At 38.6% G+C, this 20,968-nt stretch overlaps 1 protein-coding gene across 3 annotated transcripts in view; it reads right to left on the bottom strand.

Annotated features, from left to right (window-relative positions):
- The window catches only part of TBC1D12 (TBC1 domain family member 12), a 45,134-nt gene that overhangs the window by 22,049 nt on the left and 2,117 nt on the right, over positions 1-20,968 (bottom strand). For all 3 annotated transcript variants that reach the window (XM_055812687.1, XM_055812677.1, XM_055812684.1), the window contains exon 2: positions 4,300-4,423. In XM_055812687.1, the coding sequence (XP_055668662.1) occupies positions 4,300-4,423 (124 nt within the window). The remainder of the gene's footprint in view (positions 1-4,299; positions 4,424-20,968) is intronic.

Below are 20,968 nucleotides of genomic sequence, written 5' to 3'. Positions count from 1 at the left end.
ATGGGAGTTCTGCCGACTCAGTGAATGCAATTTCTGCATTGGATTTCAGCCTGGAGATAACTACATTGGAAAAATATGCAAGTGAAGACACTGAGATTTTTAAGCCTCAAGCACTTTTTCAAGATTTCAGAGCCACCCAAAAATATTTTCATATGTTAGTTGTAGGACACTGACCCACTCATCAAAATCAGCAGTATTATTTAACAGACTGGCCAAAATTAATACCTTCTACTTTGTATGCAAGGTGACAACTTTTGGAAAAAGACAGCTTTACTCCACTTCTGAATAAGCAATCATTTCTAAATCACTGCAAGCTTTTAATTAAATATAAAAGCAGATTTTTTACCCCATTTAAGGCTGCCATTTACCATACTTTGTTAAAACTGCTGATAAAGTGAATTTGGTACATGTTTTACTTTTACCTTGCAATGTGTATTTTCATAGTTTGTGTTTAATTCAGGCATATTAGGGGAAAAAGATCACCCTACTGCTTTAAGCAAATTAATAAAAAAGTATTCAAAATTGCTTTAGTAAAAAACAAGAGCTATGGTATGCAGAATCATCGCGCCCACAGATTAAAAGCTCTCTTCTTTAACCATAAGCACAGAAGAATGAAAATGAGTTTGCATTTTTAAAAAGAATGTGGACTTCGGTCAATACACACCAAATTGTTACACATCAGCCCACAAGTCTGTTTCTGCTTTACATGCTTCTGTATTAAAATATTTCAGCAGTCTAATTTAAAGCAGATTTCTGTATAGACTGAAAAGAATTTACCAGACTGATCATTAATGACCACATACTTCTTATAACAGCCAGTTTTACTAGCTGCAGTTCACGAAAAAAGGCACACTTCCTAAAACCATCAAATGCATTTGACATTTTCAGTCCTAAGGAGTTGCTGTTTTCCCTTCTTAAAAGACAGTGAAGGAAGGAAGCCCAGAGGAGGGAGATGTCCAGCAAAAGAGTTGGCCTCGATACCACATCCTGCTTGGGCAGCTCTAAATCCAAGGAGAGCCGAGCTTGCCAGCAGCTGCGGGCGGGGAGACGCAGCTGCCGAGAACTTTCAACCTCTGCCCCAGTTCGAGCTAGAGCATCTCTCCCAAAGCATGCTGATGGCAGCACAGCTGCAAGGGACCCCACCGCCTCCCCAGTCAGGCAAGCCCTGCAGGCTGCTTTTCGACAAAAATACTCATCCGCTTCTACATATGCTAAGAAACTTGCAAAGAAATTATTTACGGTAATATTCATTAGACAGTCTCTGGAGGCAGAGCTGGCTGGAGTAGTAGTTTGGAAAATATCTGAAACAGTATCCCAAATTAAATTCCCAGATTTTCTTGGAAGTTATTCAGGGTATTAGAATCACTACCTGACTTCTCTGGAGAGGCATACATAGCAATGCCTAGTTGACAGACAGCAACTGGGAGCCACAAGCATTCATTTAAATCTAAGTACCAATTCAGTACATCACCCCTACCCAAACAAAGACAACAAAGGAGGTTTCCATTAGCCAGGATGGAAACAGGGCATGTGTGCTCTACCAACCTTTTGGCTACAAATCTACAGTGATACAACTTTTTTCTTGTTTTACTAATATGAGAATCCTTTAAGCTTCACAATATTGCCATAAAGTTTTGATACAAGTATTAGCCTACCCAAAAGACTTCCTCCTCCTATTAATTATGAAGTTTTTCCTGTCATGGGTTATTTTTTTCAGCAAAAGGGCTTAAGTTCTCATCCTTTGTCTGAAGGATACTGGCCACTGGCATCGGTATAGTCACAGGACGATATACAGCCATGGAGAATGTCATTGCTGTTCAGCAACGGCAAGCTTTGATACTAGAAACAAACTACCATAAACTCCCCCATGGGCAGCTTGCCTATAACTTAGGCCCATTCTACTTGCATGGTCTTACACCTAGAAGCTCATAAACAGTGAGTAGCCATTGTTCTGACCACAGAAAACTAAAAAAAATTTGGGGAATACGTGGGGTTTGTGTTTCAGATCACATCTGAACCCTTGACTTAAAATTTAGAATGTCAAAGTAGAAGTCTGTAGAGACATTCCATGTAGGATATAAAGTATTCTGCCAGGTTAACAGAACATATTAAGCTTTAATCTTATTTCCAGCAACTTCTTAACAGCCTCATATTCTTTTCACTCACCTCTCCTGCAAAGTGAGGAATTTAATCTGGGGACTTCAGTCAGCCATACAAGAGTGAATATACTATTTTCCCCTAATTTTCAATAACCAAGTGTGTCTATATTCATTCTAACCCATCAGCAGCTTAGCAAATTTGAACAGTTTTGAGAAAGAAACAATTGGCTTTTCTTCAGAGGCATATGCACAAGGAGCTGTATTGTAAGTTTTAAACACATATGCAAGACATCTGATGTGTTAAATGCAGACACATCAGGATCACCTCTCAATTTAAGAATCAAATTTTCTCAGGTATTTAACTTTGTGCAGAGTATACCATCAATCTGGATCCCCCTTTGCTAACTGTGTTTCTTAGCTCATGCATGCTTTAGCTAAATTAAAAGCTAAAAAATAAATTAAAAGCTGAAAATATTAGCTACGCATTACTCAAGATTATATAAATCCAATATTGACTCTAATCCGGCAACTATTATAACAAAATAGCTAGGACCAACTCAATTATGTTTAAAGACATAAAATATTATTTTAGTATATTTGCTTTTCTGCCACTTTGGAGAAGTTAAAAAAAATAGGAACGCTACAGTTTAAAAGCAGAACGGTCACTGACTGAAACAGGATAAAAAAAATACGACTCTTTCTGCAGATTATGACTTGGTCTGCAGAACAAACATCATTACTAGAAAATGGGAAGCAGATGACTAGTAGCATTGTGCATACTCTCCATTTCTCAGGATGGAAGAGACATCTGGATGTTTACCACAGTATTTTCATAGTGCAAGGCCAAGAGCATTCATCTGCAAGCAAACTAAGAACACTTGCCCTCTCCCACCCAAAAAGGGAAACCATTTAAATAAGGAAAACTGTATAGGAAAAATGTTGAAAAAGCATTCAGTTCACTTACAGTAAATCATAGAATGGTTTGGGTTGGAACAGAACTCTAAAAGTCATCTAGTCCAACCCCCAAGACTGCACTTTCTGTAATCTCATCATTTTCCTACAACATTTTATTGTGTGACAAGTCCCATTACATTGAAGTCCTTCAAAAGGAACCTCTTGTTTTTCACTTTAGTTGCTCCCAAAAGGCCCTCTTCACCACGAAGGTCCTTCTAGAAGATGGCTGAACACTGCTTCATTCACAGCCATTTGCACCTGCCAAACACATCAGCTTACAGGGAATTTAAGGAAGGAGACAGAGACAGCAGCTCTCAAGAGATTCAAGTTACTGTTTTTAGCAACACAAAGGACATTCAGATTTCTTATATCAACAAATCTTTAAACTTCAGAATCACATCTACATCACTAAATGATCATCTTTAAAGACTATGCCATTTTATTATTACTTATCAAATTAAAGACAGCCTGCACAAGCACAAGTATATGAAAGTGCAACTTTGTATCAGAGAAAGGAAATCAGAGTTACCTGTCTGTCGTACCCCAGTAACTCCAGAACTAGTTCAACTTACACTACTATTTTGAAACAAAAATATCTTGAGTGAGAGTGAAAGTATAAATGAAACAAGATTACTTGTTTCAGAATTCTAAACAATTTGTCACAAGTTACCCAGATAGTAAGCCTTCCAGGCAAGGAGGAGTATGGAAAGATGAGTCGGGGGGTGGGAATCAGTTTCATTACACTAGAATATCCAAGAACACATTGAGAAGATAAATTTAGCTAGACTAATATTTATCTTGAAAAACTGAATATACAAGTATGACTGTGGTTTTACTTCACAGAACAGGCAAAAGTAACTCAAAACTGAACTTCATAAAGGAAGCTTAAACTATTTCACAATCACTTTACCATTAAAATATCGTAGCATAGCATGTTAAATAAGGCAAGGTTTTATAGGAAATTAATAACATTCTGATGTTTTTGACCAAAACAGCTTAAACACTTTTTTGAGAACATGTATCACCTTTTTATAATCACTGAGATGTACTGAAGAATGCACTAGATAATCATAAAACTCAAACTCCTCAGTAACTACTATTGTTCAGACAAAGCCCCAAATGAGCCTTCCCAGAGCACGCCCTGGTTGTATAGTAACAACGTGGAGATAACAGCACAGAACTGCAATATTTAATTACTATTTTTTTTTACAGGTTTTGTACCTAGAGTTGTGTGAAGTTTACTTACCTGCTGAATAATTTTGGAATCTTTTGGAAGGTTTTCCCTTGGTGGGACTTTTCCGAACAACTTCCAACCAGGAGCGCTTTGGACAGCAGGCTTGAGTTCCTTCGTCCTTTTAGTGAAAAAGTTTCTGAAAAGAGAGAAGGATTTTCTTTTTGTTTATTAGAAGCATATAAACAAATGATATTTGTACACACTTACATTTCTTTAAAACAAGTTCACCACTCTAGAGATTTACTACTCAGCAAACGCATAGTGTGCTACCTCCTTAGCTTTCTATTATACTTTAAAATAACTAACTCAAAGTGGAGCAGCTTTCATTACAGGTGCTTTGATGCCAATATTTGTGTTTAACACTCAGTTTTACCTCTGAATTCAAAGATACTTTATGCAATATCAGAGCTCTTTTAATAATAACGGACACTTCCTTAAATGTAAGTTCACAGCATGCAACAGCTCTGGACTTTTGCTTGGGGTTTGTTTCAGTGTATCTTACAGAGCTATTTGAAGACTGAAAAGAAAGCAGCTGGAAATCACTGTGTAACTTATAGATTTGAAAACAAATGGTGAACCATTATTTCTGCTAACATTTTCTGCAATCTTCACACCTTCAACTTTCATAACATGGGCTAGAAAATCAGGGAACATGCACAGAAGCTTCAGTTTAGCAGATAACCTTTGCCAGTGCCTAAAGCAATTACACTCAAATAGGCAGATGACTGCATTGCGCTATCACTTCTTAGAAAGCCAACCAACACAAGAACATATTAGCAACCATTTATCTAGATACAAGGCTGTACTATATTTGATTCCGACCACAAGCTCCCACAGAGCATGCTAAGTACAAGTGCTTTGAAAATTAAAGTGTATTTATTCTGAATGTTGGAAAACCACTTTCCAAAAACTTATGAATAACTGAGAGGGATTAAAAGTTCAGTAGTCTGTAAAGTTATTTTTCAGGATGCTTATAAGTTGACCTCTGGTGAACAGAAGAGGGGCCACCTTTATTGGGAGATGGTTTTGTGTAGTGCTGACCAGCTAACCGCGTATGTTCACACTCTTCCTCTGGAAAGTATATTCTTCACTTAAAGTATTTGCTGTATTTTTAAATACATTTCCTTATCAAATTGAACACAGTCATGTCTGTGCACAGAAAAGTCTCTTGGCTTGGCCCAGATAGAAGCAGCGTGATACAACAACCACAGTCTGTCTGAAAACTGCACAGTTGCTCTTACATCCCAGTGCTGCCAGGGTTTCTGACCAGGCAGCATAGTTTTACAATTAGGAACTGTTAGCATTTCTAAGACGTTGTATAGCTTTCAAATACAAACTATCTTTTCAGTTCCCAGAATGGTTTTGTTCTTTGGGAAACAAGCAAATGCCTGTCACAAAACCCCCTTCTGTGCAAGTTTATGTGAATGGACTCTACAGATACTTGTGTGTAGTTGAAGCTCTAGCCACCAAAAACCAGCAAGCTGGGGAGAAGAAGTAGATGCTGAAAAAATGTGGAAATCTCCCAAGAACTAGTAAGCTCAAGACTAACAGTCCTGTGGAATCCAGGAGAACCTAGAAACTCAGAACACCAAGACTCTCCTTGCTCTGTCCAAGGCCACCAGCACACACTACCATCAACAACAGCTTGCTAAAGAAGAGGAAAAAGACTGCATTCAAGAAAGCAGCAGCTGCTATAGGCAGGCAGGGGGTATGGAATTACATATACACCTGATGAAAGACAGCACCCTAAGAGATTTTTTTGAACACTCACACAGAAGCTCTCAGTGCATCAGTACACCCTGCTACTTCTGTGGAGGTCTCCCAGCTGTTCTTCCAACCCAGTAAGTGAGTAAGCACGTTTGGGAATAATTGCTTTCACTGTATGAATATTTACCTGCTATTAATAGAATCAAGCTGTTGCTATTAATAGCACTTAATTAATACAAGGTGTACTAGTAAGCATTGGTTCTGATCCACACATCCCACAACTGTTCCCACCAGTGAAATTTGCAATATCTTATTCCAGCCCTGTGGAAGCAAACTAAGTATCCACAACACCAAACTAGTGGTTTTTGACACATGACCTGGAAGGAAGGACTGATGAAAATGCCAAGCCATGTACCAACATCTGACAGTCTCTTTTGTTCTCTAGTCGGTCCCAGAACTGCATACCATTAGTGAAATGAACAGGTCCATCCATAAAGAAAAAAAAAAAATACAAAAAGTGTGCTTAGTAAACAGCAAAGGCTCATTTCACAAGTACAGGACATGTTTTACAGTGTTTTACGTTGCCTTCAGGAGGGAGGAAGAAGTGTTCAAAGACCCATCAAGAAAACCAGACAAAGTATCCTAAAGACAACGTCACTAAATTCTACACTACAGCCTTGCCTTAAATCCGCAACTACTGCAGCAGCTGTATTTCAGCTTAAATGGAGATTTACTTCCCCAAAAGCAGGTATGCAGGAAGATACATTCTGGAGTACCAGTCTTGAAATGCAAAAGAACTCATGCATCCTGATTTCATGGATAGCAATAACCACCTGGTCTCTGCACACACTACGGAATGCCACCATGATCACCTGGGAGTTCAGCTCCACTGCTTCTAGCACTTGTGGAAGCTGAAAGATGTATGCTTTAAACATCAATGGCAATCTGTCACTGCATCAAAGCTGTTTTATGATTAACCAGGAAGCTGGTAGATTTAAAAAGGAAAGCTTGTAAACACACAGAAGGCTTTAATAAATATTTCTGTACAAAAGATTTAGGCATGCTCATCGCTCTTATGAGATCTGGGTTTTCAAATTCTTTAAACAAATATAACATTAAAACAAACCTTTCAGAACACAGTCCCCACCATAATGAATCTCAGGGGTTTCTTTAATATTCTTCGGTGTACTGAATTAAGCAAAGGCTTGTTTCACTTTTTATGAATGCCACAAGTGAAAATACACAATTTTACTTTTATTGATTAGATATTCATTGAAGTCTGTTACTGAAGAAAGAAAAAAAACCTGGTCAAACTTTGTATCATGTCAGAATAAACCTCACCTAGGAATCCTAATCCAAGAGAAATTAATGGGAGGTTTACAAATAAGCTTTGCTGAAGATGGAAGGACACATATAATACTGTTAGCTGCCAAAACAACGTATCACATCTGATGTGTTGTTGACAACAGTAAAACCTTACAAAAGCCCTGTTAAGGAACAGCATCTGTGAATGCTTACAAGTTGCATTCACTGACTTGCAGGAAGTGTACTAGATTTGACATATTGGTTGCTGCTTAGAATATTCATGAGTTCCACTGATCCCAGGAAGTCATCCATTGAGATGGACTTAAAAGTCAGTAGCATTTTGGTATAGAATCTCAAAATCCATTTGAAAACCTCAAAATTCCTTAAAAAGAAGCCTACACTTTACAACTGAATAATGCTTTCTGTTGAAAGAACCTGTGGGATTGAAATATTAAATCAATTCATTGAATTAAGCTCTAGTTTACAAAAGCCTAGTGGAAAAGTTGCAAGGTTTTTTTCCCTGCTAGTTTTATATACCCACAATGGAACACATATTAACACTCTCAAACGACACTCAAAAATGTTTTAGTAGGTGCAATGAAAAGTTTGAAAAGTAACTGAAGTGCCACAGAATAAGAAACAATTACTGGCACATACCAAGACTTCTATTCCTAACATGGTTTGGATTACACTATACCAAAACTTACAGGCTCTGATCACAAAACTACAACAGTAGTAGTAACACCTATGAGTGGCAACGCTTATTTAACAATACTGCTTCAACTATTCCTGCCTGTGCCCACAGCATCCTGCAGGAGTTTCATCATACTGAGAGTACAGTAACTCAACGATGTTAACCATTTCCACTGGTGTCATTAATGTGATGTTCTAGTAATAAAATTGCTTCTTTTCACTCTGCTTTTGCTTTTGAAATCACTCCTTTGCTGCTATTTAAGATAAATCAGTGAAGTCTAAAAGCAGTTACCACTGAGTCTCAGAAGGGGATATGAGGAACTTTATATTTTAATGGGATTTTGTTTGTTTGTTTGTTTCCCTTGGGGGTTTGGCTTCCCCTCCAAAAAACATGAACACAAAACTTTTTTCAGCTTTTCGAGCTAGCTATATGCCAGCCCAAGAGCATGACATATTTCCAAGTTTTAAAGGAAGTTACCGGAAAATACCAGAGACTATTACTTCAAGCTTGATCTTAAATTTCATCCAATGCCAGACTAGAAACTGGGCTGCCATATTTGCACAACAGCTACTCAAAGAAAGCTGAAGTGCTTTGAATAGCAGCAACCGTGAACATCAGCTGGGACGAAAGGCACCAGGCTAGATAAAACTCCAGCACTCTGCCTCTAGGTACAATGGATTCACCTCTCCACAAGACCAAGTAGCCTTGCAATAGTCTTCTGTTTGACCTAAAACATCAAACTCCAATCTAGTTTCAAGCTAGATGCCATTTTGCTACCTCTTTCAAAGAGAACACATATGGATCTTCTCTTTATACAACTCCACTGTGTGCCACTAACAACAGGCTATAAGTATTTTGCTGCTCTGTGCATCCCAATAAAACCTGAAGTTGCTTTCCTTCCCACTCCAAAGGCACATCCTTAGGTTTGAAATCTTTAACTTTGAGCCTCAACAGAGCCTGCCAGAAGAATCACCTCTAATGATTCAGAGCTCTGATGTTGTTGAGATCTGGCACTGCATTATTGGAAGCAACCAACTTCATTTACTTCCCATTTTTCCCTAAAATTCCCACTTGAGTCCAGCATTCTTAACAATAACACTTGGAAACAATGTTCACAAGCCTGTATCTGCCTTTAGTCCTCCAGCTTTAAAACCAGATATAGGTCCTGACTCATCTCTCCACTCCCTCTATAAAACTAACCTGTAGCCTTCAAATCATACATTCAATAACACTTGCAAAGTGCCAGCCCCAGTCTGGAATGCTACAGGACTAAAGGAAGTCCTTTGGTAGTTCAGCTACTCTAACCTGGTAGAGAAGCAGGAGCACGATTTGTTCTAGAACTACAAAGGAAAAAGAAAACAGTAGTTTAGAGATCTGTGAACTGCAACTAAGTTGCAAGATGGCAAGCTGAAATGCAGTCCTGGTGTGTGTAACTTACTCGCCATTGTTGAGGTACTTTTAATGTAATTGCCTAGAAAGGCACCCTAACCGTTCAGCCAATGAGTCTAGTAATGCATTTTCAATCAGATTTTTAAAAGGCATAGCAAACTCAAAGATAATTATTTAGCCAAAGCAACAGGGATCTGCCGCCTCCGCATTGAAGGAAAGGTTGCAGCATCATTCTACTTCTTATTAGGTGTTAAAAGAATCAAATCATTAGAACTCCACCTTTAGGCTCAAGCTTCCCCTGTTCTGCTGCTTTTAGTTATCTATATACAAGTTTCGGGTACAGAAGAAGGTTGGGTCTTACACCTGAGCCATTTAGGATGAGTATCAGTATGAAGCATATTTAAAATGAGCCTACCTTTCTCCAATTTGTTAACCCTGCAATTCAAGAAGTGACAAAAACCAAGTGATACCAACTACTGAGACAAGGATGTGGTGTCAGGAGAGACCATAAAACACTTAATCATCATTACTGTTACACCTGAGCAACCAAGCATGCTTCCTTACAGTTCACTTCAATTTACAAATACGTCTAGTGCTGCATCATGTTAGACAACAAAAACAACTGTGGGCATCCCTGGAAAGCAATCCTTGCAAAATGTGAAGCATGGCACCGAAGAAACAATTTTTTCCAAATAAAATATTCAGGATTCAGGTTTATCATAGAAATGAACACTGTGTTTAAATCTTGATGCTGAAAGCCAGGCTACTATTCTCTAATTTACTTACCTTGCAAGGTAACTTTGACCTTGCTCAAGTGTTTACTTACTGATCTACAAATAAAGCAGTTCCAACAAGTGACCTCTTAAGTTATATTGGAGTACTAAAAATGACGTGTGTTGTGGGTTTTTTTGAAAAACAAATTACTGTTAAAAGATTTTTCTGACTTTTACTTTATGCACAACGATCTGGTTTAATGTAATTTTCAATCAACAATCATCTCTTCTCATTGCATCCACCTTCCAAGATCTAAGATAACAAGGAAGCACTGAGAAAACAATATCTGAAAGCCACTAGAAATTACAAGAAGAGAAGGTTGACTATATTTTCCTTTTTATTAAGCATCTAGTACCTGTTATTAGACACTGCATAAGACAACTAACTCTCTCCTGTTAAATCCAGGGAAGCAAGACACAAAACAGGAAGGAACCGGCATCACACCAAGAGCATCCTCATTCTATTGTATATAACTTTTCCTACCAGAATCACAAAGGCTTAGAGGTGGAATCCAGCATGGAATTAATGCTACAAATGAGCAGAGAGTTGTACAAAAACTAGTCTGGGCTTTCTGTTTGTTTTAAATAGTTACAAAAAATGCAGTTAAAAACCCTGGAAGTTGTACTTCTCTGCAATAACTAAGGCACTTTAAAAATCCACTGACTCCAATAAAACCTCTGAATTTGTAAAAGGAATATAAAGTAACAAAACTCATTAAAAACTGTACATGTATCGCAATATATCTGATTTTGCATCTCCACACAGACTAGAGTTCTGCTTATGCACACAGTCTGTTCTTACTCTATCCCTATGCCAATTTTTAAATAAGTTTCCTAGGCCTACCAAATAGGCCTATGTTTGAAATTTGTTGAAATTTTAATTAGCTGAAAAGACAAACTGATAAGGAAACTACTTACGTACCTAACAATCTTTATCCAGAGAGCTGTATCAGTGACGAGTTAGAAGAGGTATGTCCCAGGAATTGTTACAGATGCGTATTTCCTGGTATAGCATTAAAATGAATCATTTTGACTTAAAACCATACTTTCAGAAGTCTGCAAAAATTCTAAGGACCCCTTCAAGTCTGCAATTCCATATTCCTTCACGACTATAACAGAGCATGTAAGAACTGTTACATTCACACCGGTGTGTTTTTACCACATGTAAAATGCAAAAGCTGCTTAAGAACACAACATAATTTTTCTTCATACTCTTGTCTGTTCTGTTAAGGTCTTATGTGCAACAATTTGGAAATAAAAGCAGAAAAAAAAAAACCCATTGCTTCATTATACACAACTAGCTCCTCTGCTTTAAACAAGACTTTTCAATAATTTACATACAGAAACAAATGTAACTCAACTCTAAGCATAAATAATGAATCATTAAAAGGAAATAAAACCTTTTTGGCTAGCCACTTACAAAGATTGCAGGGCAACAAAAGTAGGATTCTATTTTTACACTTTAAACTGTTTATACACAGTTCATAATTTGTAGGAATTGATAAAAAAAGTGTCCAAAAGTTATAACGTATGTTCAAAGTGCACACAGTAAACTATTACTTAGACCAATGGGTAAATTGTCATTGCTCCCCCGTATTTTAGATTCGAATTATATGACACTGTCCAGGAGCTATTTGCTCACTTCCACATGCTTGTATTTTCTCACATTCTTAGGTATGGCTGGAAAAGTGACATGAACATAAAAATACTAAGAGCAAATACCTCCTACTTGAAAAATATACTTTTCAACTCATTCTTTACTCTCACATTTCAACCTTAGATTTGTAACTCAATATCCAAGTGTTTTTAGGTTTAGTTTAAAATTCTTAACATGAAGATTTAGAATGAAACACTAATAAATTTAGAATTTGTTACACATTCTACATTTTTAGTTTCAGTAACTTAGACTATCACATTGAATCAAAAGGGGCTGACATTTATAGGTTGCTCTGAGCACAAGTTTCCAAGCTCTGCCCTATATTGGAGGGGAGATGACCAAACTCATTTTACAGTTCCCATCTTTCACCACCTTACTACAAGAAGCTAGACGCCAGCTTCTCTTTTAGATTTTGTTACCGCCAAACACTGATCTATTACAGGATGTTTCTAGTTTTAGCACCTTTTAGCAGTACAAAGGTCTTTTCTTTCTCTCCACACCAAGACAATCCAAAGAATATCCCAAACTACCTTCTCCAAAGGAGCTTCAATGTTTGCATCTGTAATGCTCTAGAATTACAGTCTTAAGTGCTATACAAGCAAGTTTTTGGTTTCCCCCTCTTCTCTCAAAAAATTAAAATAAGGAAACCAAAAAATCCTCACCAGAAGAACATGCATCTTCAGGAAGACCAAGCCTGCAGTATTTTTTATTTTTTTTTTAATGAAACTGACATTTGTGTTGATGTTACTGATCAACTAAAGCCTCAGCTACTATTAGGCACACCTGAAATCTAATGAACTGCCAAAGAGTAGCTGGTAAGCGTTAAGGGGCAGCGAAGAAGAAAGTTTCTCACCTCTTAGAGAGGACACAAAAATGAACACAACTATTACGGCACTGCAACAAAGAGCCTAAATTAGATCAACCCTATTGCTCCAGCTCCTAGTTGATACCCATTCCAAAATGGATTTACAAATTCTGCTGGCAAAACAGCTTTACTGCAGGTACACAAACACTTGGGAAGTTGAGTTGAAAGCATTTAGCAGTATTACAGAACACTTACTGGTAAACTGTATTTTAACTGGCTACATTATACTCTTAAAGAGCTGCTGCACAGGTTAGCTTTAGGAACAGGCTCAAGCATTCAAAAGTGTATGCAAACAAGCAGACACACATGCAAGGTAATAGACATGGTTAAATTTCACAATGCTCAAATACAAGAAGAGTAGAAGGAAGATAATCAGTGTGGAGCTCTATGCCAAACTATTCTATCATCTTCATATTTAGTCTGACAGTTCAGCAGCTATTTTGACACTACATCAAACACCATGGTCAATCTTCGGTAATAACAATTGAATGTCACTTGCCCACAGAATCTAAACCAAAATCCTAGGTCACAGCTGCAAGACATGAAGAATTGCTACCAGTTGACTCCAGATGTTCTGCTATTTCTTGCATGGCCAGGAATACCTAGCCAGCAACATACCCTAAGCAAAACAGTGCTGGAAGAATAAGACCCCTTCCTCCCACAGGCACACGTAATGACCAAGCTGTTTCAGCTTCGCTAAGGAGAAGCCCATGTTCCCTTCCTTTCACCAGTAATGTCCTGCGCCCCCTTCTGCTGCATCAATTCAGAGACTCTCCATACCTTGCATGTCAATTCAACTCACTAATCCCACAGAAAACCATCCACATTTTTTCACTCCCCAGCTTAATGAGCTGCAGCAGCTCACAGAGGATCAAATAAATACCAGAAGCAGGGAAGAGACATTCCCTTTGTTTCCTGACAATAGCAAATTCTTCAGTCGGTTCCCCAAGCTATCTCACAGAAGTACTACCTAATGAAGCAAACTACCTAAAACTGTTCTGGTAGTGACTCACTTCCAGTCAAGACTAAACACACCAGCTTTATCAGGTCAGTCACTATACCTGTAGTCCAAGTGTTCCTATATGATGTTTTCAAGCCAAAGGTGAGAAAGATTTCCAGCCTTTGACACAGCTCACAAAGTCTGTGAACTGTAAGTTCATATACATGGCAGAGTTTTTAGAAGACTGTGTCCCAGGAGATGGTGATGCTTACTACTCTAATCAGCCTGGTTATACCTGAGTTAATGTTTTTCCCTTCTGGTCCCAGACAGAACACCTGTAGAGCACTCAATTGTGTAATACAGTACTACGAAGTACTACCATACTACTTTTGTAGTCACTCAGCGTATCAGGTTTCTGCTGCAGTTAGCAATTCACAATATACTCTATGTCACTGCTTCAGTGATAAATTACAGAAATACTACAAAATGCAAGAATCCATTTTTGATCTGCTAAGACAGCTGATATTAATATTTAAAAGCCTGATCCCTTTCAGTTTTGCTTCACGGCTTTTTACAATGTGAGGAAGAAATTTCCCCATCTACCATTCTGCTGCCTACAGAATTTGAGGAATAGGAAGGAACTTGCAAAATACCCAAAGCTTACAACAACAAGCTAGAATCATAGAATCATTTAGGTTGGAAAAGACCCTGAAGATCATCTAGTCCAACCGTAAACCTAATGCTGCCAAGTCCACCACTAAACTATGCCCCTAAGCACCACATCTACATGTCTTTTAAATACCTCAAAGGATGGGGACTCAGCCACTTCCCTGGGCAGCCTGTTCCAATGCTTGACAACTCCTTCAGTGAAGAATTTTTTCCTAATATCCAATCTACACCTCCCCTGGTGCAACATGAGGTTGTTTCCTCCCACCCTATCACTTTTTACCTGGGAAAAAAGAAGAGCCAAACACCCATCTCACTGCAGCCTCCTTTTAGGTAGTTGTAGAGAGCAATAAGGTCTCCCCTCAGTCTCCTTTTCTCCATCCTAAATAACCTCAGCTCCCTTAGCCACTCAAAGCAGAAATCCTTTGTGCTCTGGAATCTCCACTGCTTCCCATCTCACAGCTACCAGATGCCCGAGCACCTTTGGTAGTTCATGGTTTGCTTGTGTTTTTTAAAACATTCTGGCATCCAGCATACAAACAGCTTCATTATTGCCCAACAGCAAGACAGTCAAGACCCTACATTAATGGATGCATTAGGCAACTAAAGCAATACAGGCAGGACTGAGCTTTGAGGGGTCTGAGACCTGGTCAGGTCCAAGCTTTCCCTGCTACAGAAAGCAGAGGAGCCAGCATCAACAACTCTACTGTTCTTGGAGCACAAGAAAGATGCGTAAAGTATACCCTTCTCCCATTGCATCTTCCTCAGCACAAACCAGATCTGTGGCAGAGGCGGCAGCCGCAAGCCTGGCTTTCCGTGGCTCCAGCAGAGGCAGAAGTGCTGCAGACGTTTTGTTGCTCCTCAATATCTCTGGTGTCTTTTCTCCTTTACTTCTAGGCAATTGCTTAGTTTGCCTATCCCTAGAGCTGGCCTTCAGGAAATTTTAGATCAACAGAACTGTCCTAGGTGAGGGGAGCCAACAAGGCAGCTTTTATTATACTACATGATCAAGAGACTCTTTCAATTACCTGAGAGCACGTTAAATAAAAGTTCCCAATATAACAATGGAAATTGAACATGATACCTTCTTAATAAAGGAGTGCCTTGAAAAAGGATGGAGAAAAACTGAGAAGAGCTTCATCCTATAGGCTACAGGTACTATTTTCAGGTAAGAAAGCAGGAAAGGAATTTTCAAGAAACCCAGCCTGAGTGTTTGGCTCTCAAGTTCTGGAACAATAAAATCATCTATGACCATCAAAACTAGTTTTCTACTAATTAGAGTCATAAGTTCACCCACAGAACATCCATCCACCTCTCACACTGCTACCCCTGGGCCAGGTCAGAAGCAATATGCTCTGCAGGTGGTTTGCACAGCTGACTGGTTTCTGCAAACACAGAGGCAAATCAGCAGAGTTTGTCTTTTGCAGGCTCTCCTTATGCTCAGCCTTCATTCAAAAACCTGTGAGATTTTTATATTTGAGTCCTCTTAGTCTCAGAGAAGTTTGACTGAACCTGGCTAACAGGCTACAGTATTAGAGAGATCAGGCAGTAACTGCCTAAGCTTCACTTCCTTAGAAAGCAGTAATAAAAAGGCTGAGAAGCACAGCACAGCCCCAGGATAAGAAGCTTAAAGCAATGCCTACCACCCAGCCTAACAAACTTAGTCTTTCCCCAGCTGAACAACAAACAAGACCAATAAGGGATAAAAAAGGATAGGCTTTATATCATAAACATCTCAGCAGTTCCCAGCAACTGATGAGAGGAATAAAAGTTTTTGCATCCATGTGAATGAAACGTGACCAAAACCCTTAAACTCCTTTTTTATTCTTAAACAATCAAGACAAAATAGCCTAATGAATAATGGAACAGCCAGGAGAGCAAAAGCATAAAACTATCATTTTCTTAGAGGCCAGCTGTGATTAAAGCTACCTCCTTTGGTTGTTGTTGTCCATGTAAAACATTCTCCTTTTAGTCATAGCCTATTCAGAAGGGAGTCCCATTCACTTTGTCACACTACTATCAATATACTGAGTCTGTAAGAAATTCTGGGACACAAACTAAGCAGAAGAGAACAAGTAATGAAAAAGACCTTCTGTGAAATGAATTGGGTGAGAAGAGACTTTCAGGTCAAGTGTGAATGCCTCTGTAGAACACTCCTTAGCAAAACAAGCTATGACTCCAACAGTTTGTAGCGCACACTAAACAACAGATTCAGCTGTTCAGCTTCCAAAAAGACCACACACAACCCCCAAAAAGAATTAACAGCATGAGTTTAAGGAGAATTTACTTCAGGAAAAATCCTATTAGACTTAAAAGACTCCCTGTACAAATATATGTACCAACATGAAATACTACACGGTCTACGAAGAAGGGCAGAGAAATTGCTAATAATACTTTGGGTAGTTTAAATCGATGAAGATTATATGTATGGCTCTAAGGTCTTAGAAGTAGTATCTATTTAGTCAGCTTTTTAGAGGAGAAAAAAACCACACAAACAAAAAAAGATGGGCTGCAGACAGAAGTTGGAGCAATATAGCAATCCAACACCTATCCAGAGCTAAACGAGCATACAGTTCCTTCCATTTGTACACCTGAAATTTAGCTTTGGTTTGCTACTCAGCAGACATCGTAACCAAAATGGTAACACGGGTGCACAGCACTTTACATACTTATGGTGAAATACCCATTACTAATGTTTTTCAGAAACACAAAACTCTCTACAAGCTATACATCATGAGGCCTGGGAGTGAAACCTTCTCAAACAGGCATTTTCAAGTCATTGACCTTGAGGACTTTCATGAACTACTTGGAACTGGTTCACTACTAAAAACAAGGCTGCAGTCGTATAGATTTAACTTGCTACTTTTCTATGTAGACAGTTATTAAAAAAATTGGGAGCAAAAAAAAAATAAAATTCTGCGCATTCATCTTCAAAGTTTGCTACAGTCCGCTTTACTCTGAAGATTACATTTGCTCAAGTTGTCATTGTAGTTATTCATATGACCAAAAGCCAAAAACTGGTCGCAATGTCACAACTTCGTAAAATGAATCATTCTTAGTGAACAGCGAATGACGAATCTACAGAGAAGCTTCTCATTTTGATAACATGAACGCTTCTTCCTAGTTATATCAAGTTAATTACGTCTCTAACTCGGGGAAATAGAATACTGTTTGAAGTTAGCCACAGATTTGGATCCAGGTGCTCTTGCCTACTTTCTCCAGTCAACTTTAATTCAAATCAATTAAAAGTAACTGCTCATTCACTTAAGTTACAAGATTGCTTAGAGAAAGAAAAAAAATAATAAAAAAGACTAATAAAGACAGAAAGGTGAAGAGTGCCCTCACAATTTTGGGGAGAAAGCTTTGTTGTATTCACTTAGCTCTCTCTCTAAAATATTGTCAGTATATTTCCTTGACCTGTTAGAAGCACTCTGTACATTTTTTTATTATTTTTTTTTAATCCAGACAGGGCAAAAAGGAAACCCAAAATCAAAAACAAATACACAGCTCTTTTGGTATGTCAGCAAGAACTGACCAAGATATAGACACAGGGAACAGAGGAATATAAATTAAGCATTGTGAAGTGCCCCCATCAATATGTTCTCTGATCTTTACACAAAGAGAAGGTTTAAAAGATCTGTTGGAACTAGGGCAGCTCATTTCCCACTTGACTCTCACTTTTGACCAAAACTTCACAAAACTGATTTCTCCTCCATAGATGCACAGTATATCCCCTGCAGTTTCATGCTGATTTATGAAACAGAAAAGGTCTGCATACAAAGAGAAACATCCACAAGATGCAACTGTAGACTAGGTATACGTCTATATAGTGCAAAAAGCTGCAAGTGCTACTTAGCAATAAATTCAAATATTAACTACAGATCGAGAGACATTAACTATGTACACAAGTAACAATATTCAGGAAAGTGAACTTCTCTGCAACTCTCCAGTCTCTGTCAAGGACATTTAAAGGAACAAGAAGATTAGCAGCTTTTGAAGACCTACTTACTTACTGAACCACAGAACTGTGTTTACAAAGAGGGGGAAAAAGGTGTGGGCTTCAGTGCTTTCTCAGTTCTTTGTTCCTACATATATTGACTCCCTTCAACTTTCCATCATCTCCCCAAGTGAAGATTTTATAAAACCTCTGGACAATAAGCACAACCTTTCTGGGTGAGGAAGGATGAGACTAAAGACGGTTTTTATAAGCATGTGTGCCAACTACCATACATGCTTACAATCATTACACCTACTGCTCACAGCACATCCTAAAGACCTATGAGAAGTGTCAGTTATGAATTAAGCTCTCCGCAATTTCATCAGGAAACCTTGTTAGATTAACTATGAAAAACAAGTGTTTGGGAAAATGGTGCTTTACTACAGCATAAGTATCGCTGCTGTTGTCAACAATAAGCCTTGAATCCAGGAGTGAGAAACTTTGCCAACTACCAGATACCTGAATTTATCTGCTAAATACACCATTCAGAAAGGAACAAGCTGAGAAGATACCTGGTACCTACATGTAGAACTATGAAGTATAATTCATCTTTAAAAGAAGTTCAGAAACACTGTGGCTTTATCTCAGCTCTGGAATACTCACTGCTGCTTGCCCTTCTTGGTTTACTGTTCTGTTCAGTATGTGCTGCTTTGAGGGATAAAGAATACTGCCATCAAGGTAATCATCACGGCTTTAATTCAACTGTCCACAGAACATTCCTGCTCACTGAACCACCTGTACCCAACAGCAATCCACTGGGGCTACCCAAAAGCAACCCAATAACCAAGTAACACGGTGTTGCACTTAGAAGCTGCTATGTAAGACCACGAACCAGAAGAACAGTGCCTATATAGGATTGTATTATGAATCATACACAAGAGTACGAAGCAGTGACAGGTGACTTTCAAGAAGCCACTTAATGCTCTGACCATAACAGTAGCACAGTGGAGACAAGTGACCATAGTCATGCAGTTTTCCTTGCCACGGCACTCTGCTCCACATACCTCTCATTTACTTGAGGCATCCCACTTCACATGCTGAGAGAAACAAAGAGGTAGAACAAAAAGACAGCAAAAACAATTATTTTTAAGTTAAAAGTTGTCAGCATTGATTTGACAGGCTTAATAATTTGGCACAAATACAACTTAAGATCCCAGGGCCAAACATTACACCTAATACTTACCTGAGAAAAAAGCTTTAATCGTTGATGTAAACTTCCCCATGATCTTAGAATAATTATTACTGACAATCTCGAGGGCGCATCCATTCTTCCTGTCATAGAGCTGTGGCAAGATGCTGCTGTTAATAGCTCCTTGCTTTTTCCCCTACCTCACCTCATCAGTTTCTCCTCTGGTTCAGTGAAACAAAGACAATTAAGACTGATGATTTCAAAGAACTGCAAAACAGGGGCTAGTCTAATAACTGAAGAGCTGGGAACAAGCAGCTGGAAACAGCAGCCTCCTAACCAGTATCTGCCCAGTCAGACAAACCATTTGGTCATGACAACTGCAACAATGAAGCTTTCACACTGAAGGCAGTGGCACTTCCCCATCGCCTTCTCTCATTTTTTAAATAACAGCAAGAAACGTCCACCTTTTAAAAGAATCTCCATATAATTATGACTATTAGACGAAACAATGGGAGCTACCAAATTCTGACCAGTTTGTAAAGAGCATTACAAGTGCAAAACATCCTATGTAAGATGCTTCAGGCTGCTGAACTACCCGTGTTTAGCACTTCCAGTACATTTTCTTGTACACTGTGGGAGCCAGTACAAATTCTGACAAAACACGAGTTGTTCTCTCTTAGCAGGTACGTATGCTAGAACACGGCTACTCAGTACAACTAAACTTTGGGGAGCAACGTCACTTATGGCTCTGTGCTCATTCAAAAATATAAGCAACCATCTGCTGAGAAGCTTCTCAAAGAGGTACAGTCGTTACCAACATTTAATCAGAGGATATTTTTTATACAATTTGAGTCCTCATTATTGAGAGCCAAGGTATTTCTCTAAGAACTAGAGAGAAATCCACTTACCATAGCAACTATCAGTTTTGAACGAATCTGAGCAGCTAAAGAAAGTGAGAAGTCTAAGCTTTTAAAGTATCATAAATAGTTCAGAACACAGGAACTAACTACTCAAAAAATTATGGAAGTTTTATTACCACTTTTCTAAGCAATGGAGACTACAAATTCTAGTATTACCGTATCTACAGACAAATCTATCTAGGAAGAAAAGTCTAGGGTAGTTTTTAAAACAAACAAAAAAATCAGTAAAAGTGGCCTTTTATTAGTGGATCTCATTTTGGCTGCTCAGATGACACGAGCTGTAACTAAGGCACTTTTTGAACATATAGGCAGAGCCGAAGGTAAAGCCTCTACAGCCAATAATGCTCACCAGGCCAAATGCACAAGAGGCACAGCCAGCTGAGCCAGTCAGGGGCTACAAAACTGTCTCTCTGGCAAATCCTTTTTTTTCACTGAGGTGTCAGCAGTATAGCTTTTACCAGGATAGAAGCAATTAAATTTTTCCATGTATTACCCAAGACTTCACTGAAAACAGCAAACGTCAGTGTATACTGTGACAACAACTTCTACTGCACAGCAAGGTCAGTCTTCTCTACCAGGAAAATTCTCCAGCATTTCATTAAGCTATCACTCTGGGGCAAAAAGCAACAAGTACCAATG

The sequence above is a fragment of the Falco peregrinus genome, chromosome 1 (genome assembly GCF_023634155.1).
Source record: "Falco peregrinus isolate bFalPer1 chromosome 1, bFalPer1.pri, whole genome shotgun sequence".
In the NCBI taxonomy this organism is placed as follows: Eukaryota; Metazoa; Chordata; class Aves; order Falconiformes; family Falconidae; genus Falco; species Falco peregrinus.
This window is presented reverse-complemented; position numbering and strand designations above follow the sequence as displayed.